The sequence below is a fragment of the Strix uralensis genome, chromosome 18, assembly GCF_047716275.1.
Source record: "Strix uralensis isolate ZFMK-TIS-50842 chromosome 18, bStrUra1, whole genome shotgun sequence".
NCBI classification, from domain to species: domain Eukaryota; kingdom Metazoa; phylum Chordata; class Aves; order Strigiformes; family Strigidae; genus Strix; species Strix uralensis.
This window is the reverse complement of record NC_133989.1, coordinates 16,149,759-16,159,705: the sequence shown is the minus strand read 5'-3', so window position 1 is coordinate 16,159,705 and position 9,947 is coordinate 16,149,759. Positions and strand designations below refer to the sequence as shown.

Genomic DNA, 9,947 nt, shown 5'->3' with positions numbered 1-9,947 from the left:
AATATTTTCACTGGAAAGGATTCAAAACTTTAAAAAAACCTTTTAACACAGAGGCAGCATTACGCCATTCTTCCTTCTTGGAAAAAAAACCCCTTGGATTTAAACAGGACTCCTTCAAGTTTTCAGTCAGTTTTACAGAAGAAAACGAGGTGGTAAACTTTCTCTTTTCAAGAACAAGTTCTTTATAGCTGCTGACTGAAGTCAGGGGAGCTCGTATCTGAGTACATGAGCATTTCCACTATGGGACTGGATACAAGTATTGAACAACGAGATTTGAAATGTTTTAATCTCAAACGAAAACCCTTTTTGCTGACTTTGGTTTTTAATTTCTTTCATGTTTTCTTCTGCCAAACTGGAGGAACCTTTTCTGATTTTTTCTTTAGTGGCATTCAGAGGAAGACCAGAGGATGAAAATCCTGCATTTTCTCACTTTACTGCTTTGGCATTTGACTTGGCTGTCTCTGGATCTCGTTCCTGGAGCGCTGAGTAATTCTGAAGCAGGTCAAAGTAATCCAGGATCTAAACTAGGTTTTTTAAAAGCAGAAGGAAAAGAGAGGAATCCCTCAGCACGGGCAGGTACACTGAGGACTGCAAGCCATGGATATAGTACTGGGACCTCAAAGGCTAGGACTAAAAGCAGTGCTGTTCAGGCTGGAGCTCTGCTGGCCAAGAACGATGAATCAAAGAAGGTTCTCTCAAGAACAGCAGCCACGGAGGGCAAGGTAGGACAACTCCCCAGCAGACCTTCTGGAGTAAGGACAGTGACTCCAAAGGTTCAAAATCTTAGCAGCAAGGTGGCTTTGAAAAAAACTGGCACAAGCAGTACTGACACTGATTCTTTCAAAACCAAAAAGACTAAAGAGCCTGTAACCCAGAGGGAAACTAAGGAAACTTTCAGACATCCCCCTATAACGCCACATGAATACATGCTCTCTTTGTACAGGACTCTCTCAGATGCAGAAAGAAAAGGTGTTAATGGAAGTGTAAAACTGGAGGCTGGACTTGCCAATACAATAACCAGCTTTATAGACAAAGGACAAGGTAAGAAAGGAGCTCGTGTGTGTGTGTGTGTGTGTGTGTGTGTACAGAGAGATGTCTGAGTGTTTATACACGTAGAGAGTATCAGAAAATAATCATACTTTGTTAAAGTCAAATAGCTTTTTTTAATGTAAATTAAATCGTACATCTTTGCTGCAGATTTTGTCCTCCTGCCTTATCTTAGAAAATTCATTTAGAGGCAGCACTTGATGGTTGTGTGGCAGCCAAACAAAACATTTAGAAAATATTTTAGATGCATATTGTTGAAAGTCAATCAATCTTTGCATGCTTAGGCGTTTAAAAATCTTTTAAATTTTTGCCTTATTTTCTTTCCATAACTAGCTCCTGGAAGCTGTTGACATTAGATTGTATTGTAAAGTATGTCTAAAAACACATGATACGCTAAGAACGGGGCTATTCTGTGAAAAACCCACAAGTTTCAGTAATCAAAGGGTCAGCTTGATTTGTTCAAGGTAGAATCATGAGGAACTACACTGCAGACCCAGAGTCATTACAGCGTAGGGTGGGTGTATCTGTGCTAGCTCGGAGCTCACGCTTCCAGGTTCCACCAAACTTCTGTCCACAGAAGCCCCACAGCTAAGCACAGACGAACAAGAGTAATAACTTCTGGGACTCCAGAACTTGCTGTTCAACATTCTGGTTCCAAACTTTTTTTGAAATTTGGACTAGTGTCTGCTTTCACACAAGAAATAACCAGGCTCCTGAAGAATGATGTTCACCTCACCGCTCTGGTTGGAGAGCCCCATGTTGCTTCCAGTGATTTGTCATGTACTTAGGGAAGCAACACAGGCTACAGCTGATAAAGTAATAGTGATGGAAGACTCAGCCAGGACTGGATTTGTTTGCCAATTAATTATGAATAGCTTGGCTTCTGGGAAGGGATGGCACGCTGCTCACAAGCGCTGCATTCAGGTTCTCAGCTAGCCAGTGGAAGGCATTGTTAATGTAATGTCGCTAAAACGTTGGCTCAGCCATATTCCTTGTTAGTGTTGCTTATGAGCTTAACCAAGCAAATGTAACTTCAGGTTAAAGGGAGGTATGTTTTTCTGCCCAATTTGAAAAAGTTGTGAATCATGTGGAGTTAAGTTAATAAGGCAATTATCCTTGTGTCTGGCAGTTCCTGGGGGATGTTGGTTTTAAAGGACTAATTCACTATTGTATCGTCTAAGGGTAAATTTGCTCATGTTTGGAGCCAGCATGAGGCCTGGGCACCACTGAAGCTCTGTTTCAGTAATTTAAGTAGGATATAAGTGGTGAATAGGCCCTGTGAGTGCTCAGCCCTGAAAAAGGACTATTTTTCAATTGGTTAATTGCTGCTTTGAAGCTAGAAAATGCCCGCCAGTGAAAGAAATGAGATTTCTACAAGGCAAACTCAGAAACTCATTTCCCTGTTGAGTCACTGGGTTCTTCTGGGTCCCTGCACAGAACTGATCCCTTAGACAAAAATTGCTCTTTCTGTTTGGTGGGCTAATTAAGGAAACTTCCAGACTTATGAGCAAACTTCAGGAAAACCATTAAGAATTGAATAACTGATCTTGATCTGTGCTTGATATACATTTAAAAATGTGTGTGCTTTTTTTAGATGAGCGAGCGCCAACTATAAGAAAACAAAAATATATTTTTGACATCAGTGCATTAGAAAAAGATGGTTTGCTGGGAGCAGAGCTTCGAATATTGAGGAAGAAGCCTTCTGATACATGGAAGTCTCATTCTTCTGGAAAAACTTCCCAAGTGAAATTATTTAGTTGCTCTACAAACAGACAAGCAGCAACACTCCTGGACTCTCGTCCTGTCAGTATCACAGATACACCAAAGTGGGAAGTGTTTGACATCTGGAAACTTTTCAGGAACTTTAAGAACTTGGTTAACTTGTGTTTTGAACTGGAAACTTTTGACAGGGGGAGAGCTGTTGATCTCAGGAGTGTGGGATTTAATAGAACGGGAAGACAGGTCAATGAAAAGGCTCTCTTCTTGGTATTTGGGAGGACGAAAAAAAGAGACTTATTCTTCAATGAAATCAAAGCTAGATCTGGCCAAGATGACAAGACTGTTTATGAGTACTTATTCAATCAGAGGCGGAAGAGAAGAGCTCCTCTAGCAACACGGCAAGGGAAGAGGCCCACTAAGAATCTGAAGGCAAGGTGTAGCAGAAAAGCCCTCCATGTGAACTTTAAGGATATGGGCTGGGATGACTGGATAATAGCCCCTCTAGAGTATGAAGCCTATCACTGCGAAGGGCTCTGTGAATTCCCCCTTCGATCCCATCTGGAGCCCACCAATCATGCAGTTATCCAAACATTAATGAACTCAATGGACCCAGAATCAACACCCCCGACTTGCTGTGTCCCAACTAGGCTGAGTCCTATTAGCATTCTTTTCATTGACTCTGCAAACAACGTGGTGTACAAGCAATATGAGGACATGGTGGTGGAGTCATGTGGTTGTAGGTAGCAGAACAGTTGCTCACATGAATATGTTATGAAAGGTAATATGACACACTGAACATAACCTCTCCTCAAACAAGGTTAACTAGATTTCTTACCTCTAGGGTAAGTATGTTTACAAGGATGTAGCAATAAATCCAGTGCTCCTATATGTCTCTCCACCATGGGCATATTTCAGTAGCATTGGGATGCTGTCGTGCAACCTGATATAAGGCCTTGTGTCAGCGACATGAGACTGGCTCTATCTGAAGTCCATGACAGAGAAGATTATACCTCCACACCTCTAGATCACCTGCTTTTAGCCTCGAGGCAGTGGGTAAAGATGGTATCAGTGAGCTGTGGATATGACCTCTTCGATCCTTTGAACAATGTTCTTGACACTGAATTTATGTCTGAGTCCCATGTGCTTTATCCATTAAGAAATGTAAGAAAAGAGTCCTGATGTCTAGAAGAGAAGGTTGTGTTCTGGTGTGCTCCCATCTTGGTGTAAATAGTTACACTGTAATATGATTTCTTTCTGATTAGCTCTTGAAACTATGCATATATAAAAAAGGAGTCATTAAATATAATATGTTGATTTAGTTTTAAGTTTTACATGGAGATAGATGATGCAGGAGGTATTTGCTTCCATGTATGTTTTTCTCCGAGCTACATATCTTTCTTAAGTATCCACCCTTCCATTATTATGTAGCAAGATATATTACTCTGTATAAGGTCCAAGTTGTTCTCAAATGCTCATAGTAAAAGTGTTCAATTATGGCATAAGATGTAATAAATTATTGACACAGTGCTACATTGTGTCTAGCTGTCCAACTCTGCATAATTACAATGCTATTAAGAAATTGTTTTTTAATGGTTTTGTACAATAAATACAAGTGAAAGGGATTTTTCAGTGCAGCAGAATACCAGTGGTATGCAAAACACGTCCATGTATTTTGCTTGCCTCTAACTCTGCTGCCACAGGGAGAAACTGTGGAAACATTGGAAGAAAGATCTGAAAATATGGCATGGTTTGATCTGCTGGGGAATGACACTATCACTTGATGTATCTGGGGCAAAAATGAGTTATGCAGATGATTGCAAAAGAGCTCTGGTATCCTTCCATTCCAACCTCCAAGGGCTGTGTGTTTGCGTATCTGCTTTATCTATTCTAGACATGGATTATAAATTTATTGTGCGATTATTCTGTGTATGTTTCCACCTACAAAACTGGTTACCAGATGTTCAACTGTAGACAGATCAGAAAGGCCGTAAGAACCATCAGAAATTGTTGAAGTAGCTTATGAATAGTATAAAATATAAATTCTAAGGTTTTATGTTGTTTCATCACAGTTTAAACCATCAAGTCACATAATTTCCTGGATTTGAACTCTGCCCAGCATCGCTGGTGTGGGTAGTGGCAGGGAGCTGAATATGGCCCCTGAGGTCCTCCTGGTCGGTACCCCAGACTGGACATGCTCTAGCTCACACTAGTGACAAACCATCCTCAATTCCTGGTCAACAGCTGTAGTGAAACAGTGACCAAGAGCTCTGCCCTTCCTCCTGCACTCTCTAGGCAGCTGAGCCTTTAATCAGCTTAAAATACCTGGTTAAGTGGCCTTGCTGCCAGACACATGGAGTTCCCCTGTGTGGGCAGACCTGCCCGGTACCATAACCTATAGCGTGGTGATACAGAAAAAGCACTGCAGGGAGCTTTCGTATGTACGATCTCTTCATAATAGCTCAGCGCCACGATCTCTGCCTGCAGGAATTGATCCTGCTTGGTGCAGGCCATGTGATGACACAAAAGAAGGTGGGTCAGAATGCTGTTACTTGACAGGAAGGCGAATCACTAACTAACAGGTTAACAGGCATGTAGAATGAGGAGCACTTGAAGCTACTTTGTAACATGTGCATGAGAAGTCGGTCAGATGAGTCAGATGAGATGCCAGTCAGAGAGGGACCTGGGGGTGTTGATTGACAGCCGGCTGAACAGGAGCCAGCAGTGTGCCCAGGTGGCCAAGAAGGCCAATGGCATCCTGGCTTATATCAGCAATAGTGTGGCCAGCAGGGACAGGGAAGGGATCTTACCCCTGTACTCAGCACTGGTGAGGCCGCACCTCAATTACTGGGTCCAGTTTTGGGCCCTTCACTACAAAAAGGAGATTGAATGACTTGAGCGTGTCCAGAGAAGGGCAACGGAGCTGGTGCAGGGTCTGGAGCACAGGTCTGATGGGGAGCGGCTGAGGGAACTGGGGGGGTTTAGTCTGGAGAAGAGGAGGCTGAGGGGAGACCTCGTCGCCCTCTACAGCTACCTGAAAGGAGGTTGCAGAGAGGGGGGATGAGTCTCTTTAATCAAGTAATAGGTGATAGGACAAGAAGTAATGGCCTCAAGTTGCGCCAGGGAAGGTTTAGACTGGATATTAGGAAGCATTTCTTTACAGAACGGGTAGTCAGGCATTGGAATGGGCTGCCCAGGGAGTCCCCATCCCTGGAGGTATTTAAGAGTCGGGTTGACATATCACTTAGCGATATGGTGTAGTTGAGAACTGTCAATGTTAGGCTAATGGTTGGACTGGATGATCTTCAAGGTCTTTTCCAACCTAGACGATTCTATGATTCTGTGATTCTGTGAAATTCTGGCATCTTAGGGATCTATTTTGTGGGCCAGGGCTGTTCCCAGGGCTCCTCTGTCTCCCTCCTGGACTCTAAGCGTGTGTGCTTCCCAGGTCCTGCTCTTCCTCATCCCAGTGAAGTCTTGGGCCAGGACCAGCAGTCACTGTCCCCTGCACTGACTGCTTATCACCAGCCGGTCTCATATGACTTCCAAAACAACAAGGACTACTACAAGCTTATTTAGATATGATTTACCATCGCTACAAACATTCTCCTGCCAAGTCCACAGCCAAGAGGGCATCTCAGACTTTTTTTGCCCATTCTGTTCAAGCAGTTCTTTTCTTGCTCCTGGCTGTTTTCTAGGTGACTGTCCTGCAGCTGTTAAGGATGCTCTAGCACTGACCTCAGCTACCTTCTGGAGAGCTTGGCTAGATGACCATGAGAAAGGGCCATCTCCTTTCTTCCTTGCATGAGAGTGCTGCTCCCCATGCACATGCCTGTCTGCACATTCCCAGTGAAATCCCTGTTCTCAAGTATGACAGATACAGCTGTGACATGCCATTTATTAATGACAGGCACATTCCTCAATGGCTAAGCGTGATCAGTTTAAAATCGCCTGTTTAAATTCACTTGAAGCAAACCTAAGTTGTCTTAACAGACAAGTTAACTCCTGGGATTGTAACTGCCTGAAAAGAGCAGTTTTCTTCAGTGCCAGCTGGATTCATGAGATGCTGCAACAGCTTTGGAGGAAGGTAGCATTGATACTACATGCAATGCATGATAGTTTGGAAATCTGAGGAGGAAAATTGCTATACACTTCACACTGCAGAGCTGTTGATCAGCCTGAGCGTCCTGGTGACGCTGGTCATGATAAAAAGTTTTTAAAACCTAGTAGGTATCTCTCTGCAGTTCTTGTTTCCTGACCTCGTATGAATTTCACAATACATGAATAAAGCACGATAAAGATTCAGGTAAATGGTAAAATGAAATTAAATATGTATCAGCATCAAAATGGAAAAAAATTGCTAAGATTTTGCAATTATCCCAAAGCAAACAGTATGAACTGAGGAAAAATTAAAAGAAATACTGACATACTAAAGTTTTAAAAAACACCCTTTGGTAATGGTTCAAAAACCAAAATTCTGCTGGGTTGTAGTTATACCTTGAAGGGGAAAAAAACCCAAAACACTCGTAGGTCTTTAAAATCAATTTAAACAAATTTGAAACTACAGACACTAAAATGCTAGAATTATAATGGATTATTACTGCATCAAAATTGCCAGATATTGGGTTTGGCCTAAACAGAAGCAATTTCAGCCCAAGCATTCAGGTTAGGAGGTAACATGACATTCACTTTGCTTAGGTGGTAGCTCAGATGTGGTGACATCCAGAAGGGATGGTCCTGGCACTACTCAAGCTTGGTCCAGCTGAAAGCGAGGAGTTTATAATGGTGGCCTTAGTAGATGGCAGGATTAAGGTAGTTTTTTCACTTTTAACTCTCAAATTGAATTTTCTTGGTGATGTCCAAAGTATGCTTTTGCATTTCAGCTACTGAGATTGTTTGATAACTCAAGGAATTCCAGTTCAATGCTATTTTATGCTGGAGTGGCTTACTGACTTTCACCATGGTGTAAATGTCTACCAGCCGATAGGTGCTTTATTGGTGTATTGTTTGAGCCATTGGGATCATCTGGCACAGCCTTCTGCCTCTGTAATTAGTTATAAGATACTTAATGAATGGTTATGATCACTTCAATCTACAGTATCGAAGGGAGCGACCTCTTTCACTGCTCTTCTCAAAGCAGTTTCTTAGTTCACCCAAAATTTCAGTAGCAACAAAAAGATGCTGCCACAGTGAGCTTTTTTTTTTTTCTCTGAATTCCACATACCCATTCCATTTCTACTCACAAACCATTGCAAATCTTGTCAAGACTTTCCATGGAAATCTGCAATTTCAGTTATCTGGTGTGAGAACAGAAACATGTATCGAAACTTCCTAAGATACGTAAATGGTGGCCACTACAAACATTCGTTATCACCAATAAGCACAAAAGCACAACTCAGGTGGACTTCACTCAACCCTCATTGCTCTCTGCAAACAGAGGTTTAGGGATAGGGCACAGGCTGGGGCTGACACACAGCAAAGAAACTGGAAAGAAACAGAGGACCTTGAAATTGCAGGAGTTTGGCACTACTTTCTTTACCCTGGTCATTATATAAAGTGCAAAGATAGACACCCTAAATTATTGTTACAGCTTTCTTCCCATGGGTGAGTTGGTGTTAGCAACTGGATGGTAGAAACGCACAGAAACCTGAGCTGTAAAGCAATACAGGTTAAAAGTTCAGCTTTCCACCTTTATGATGGCAGGTTTCACTCTCTCACTGAGAATGCCTCATTTGTATTTACTTTTTAGGGTCATTATCTGTCCCTTGAGAGTCTTTGTGAAGGTCCAAATTTCAAATAAACAGTACACTATAAGACAGGTATGTGTGGATAATTTTTGTTGTATTTGGCTAAAATATGGGTACTAAGCTCAATAGGTAAACATAAAAGTATGCCATTTAAAACAATGCATTCCCATTAGTGTTTGAATATGTGCCTAAACTCCATGTACACTTTTACATGGTTATGTCATTTCCTGTGTAAAATGTGCTTGTTTATACAGCAGCCATATGAAAGATGCAGTAACCCACTATGTGGGCTATTTGAAGCTTTCTTTAAGAAACATAAAAACCCCTTGACCCTTGTATAATAAAAGGTGTTAAAAGATACTGCTTTTATAACATCTTAGCCAAGACTAATAAGAATGTACAAAGCAAACAATTTTTTTTTACTCCATAGTCCTGGTCAGTCGCGTGTTATTTTATGAATTTACTGTTGCTGTTGGGTAGTAAAATGATATTTAAAAATAAAATTGCATGAGATTTCATTGCTTCTCAACAAATTTAATAAACAAGGAAATCTTAACATTTTTGGAAAAATAGTAAACACGGTGCAGTAAATACACTTTGCTGACTGCTCAGAATAGTCTATTTATTCTGTCAGCCCAAGTTCACTGATGTCCCTATTTTGCTGGGTTTTTTTTTTTCAGAACTAGTTTCAACTTTCTGCAATGATTTGGCTAGCTGAAGTAATGCAAATGGGTTCAGTTTTCCCTGATGTCATTTTGAAGGGCACAGCTGTCAAGAAAAAATGACTTTGTTAATAATAATAGTGATTAATTGGCTGACCTTCTGCTAGGGGACAGAAAATGCTCTTTTCACTGGTTTTTCTCTGAGGGTCTCTTTGCTATAATATCTTGTGCCAGGCTTTGCCATCCAGGAATCCAGGCTGAGCAGACTCTGCCCATTGTACTGCCAGAGAAATGCCATTAAAATGAGGGAATTCCTTCTGCACGTTCAGTTACTGTCTGTCTGTTTTTCACAAGGTGCCATTTATCATGGCAAAAAGTCAGAAATAAGCTTTTTATTGATAAAACCAGACACATTTCATTTTGCTCATGCAAATGGCTTCAAAACATTAATCTTCCTCCAGAAATGTTGAAAGAGAAACACAACTTGGGTCCTCCACGGGCTTAGAGAAGGGGCTGTATATCTTCACGGGAGCTCTCTTTTCTGCAAAGACGCAATAGGACTCATAACATTTAGATGTCAAAGAAGTCATTAACTCATATGGTTAGTGATCAGATTACAGGGACCCAGCTAGAGAGGGTAAAAGGCTAATGGTAGTGCATGGAGCAGCACATGCCACAGGAAGAGGTGCTCTAAAGAAATACTCGAGGGAATGTGGCTTGGGAGAAAGGACTCAGGGAGAAGTGGCTTTCGGGGGGAGGCAGATAGGCAGTCCCA

The 9,947-nt window shown here is 41.6% G+C and overlaps 1 protein-coding gene across 1 annotated transcript; it reads left to right on the top strand.

Annotated features, from left to right (window-relative positions):
- The first annotated feature begins 407 nt into the window (after window positions 1–407).
- GDF5 (growth differentiation factor 5) lies at window positions 408–4,199 on the top strand. The gene is made up of 2 exons (XM_074887841.1): window positions 408–1,041; window positions 2,642–4,199. The coding sequence occupies exons 1-2, from the start codon at window positions 408–410 to the stop codon at window positions 3,508–3,510; spliced, it is 1,503 nt and encodes a 500-aa protein (XP_074743942.1). The 3' UTR covers window positions 3,511–4,199.
- Window positions 4,200–9,947: the final 5,748 nt, after the last annotated feature.

Bases quoted from the DNA above. Each gene is read 5' to 3' on its own strand.
- GDF5 (XM_074887841.1), top strand. From the start codon at position 408: ATGAAAATCCTGCATTTTCTCACTTTACTGCTTTGGCATTTGACTTGG. The intron at 1,042-2,641 runs GTAAGAAAGGAG...TGCTTTTTTTAG, and splicing joins CTTTATAGACAAAGGACAAG to ATGAGCGAGCGCCAACTATA.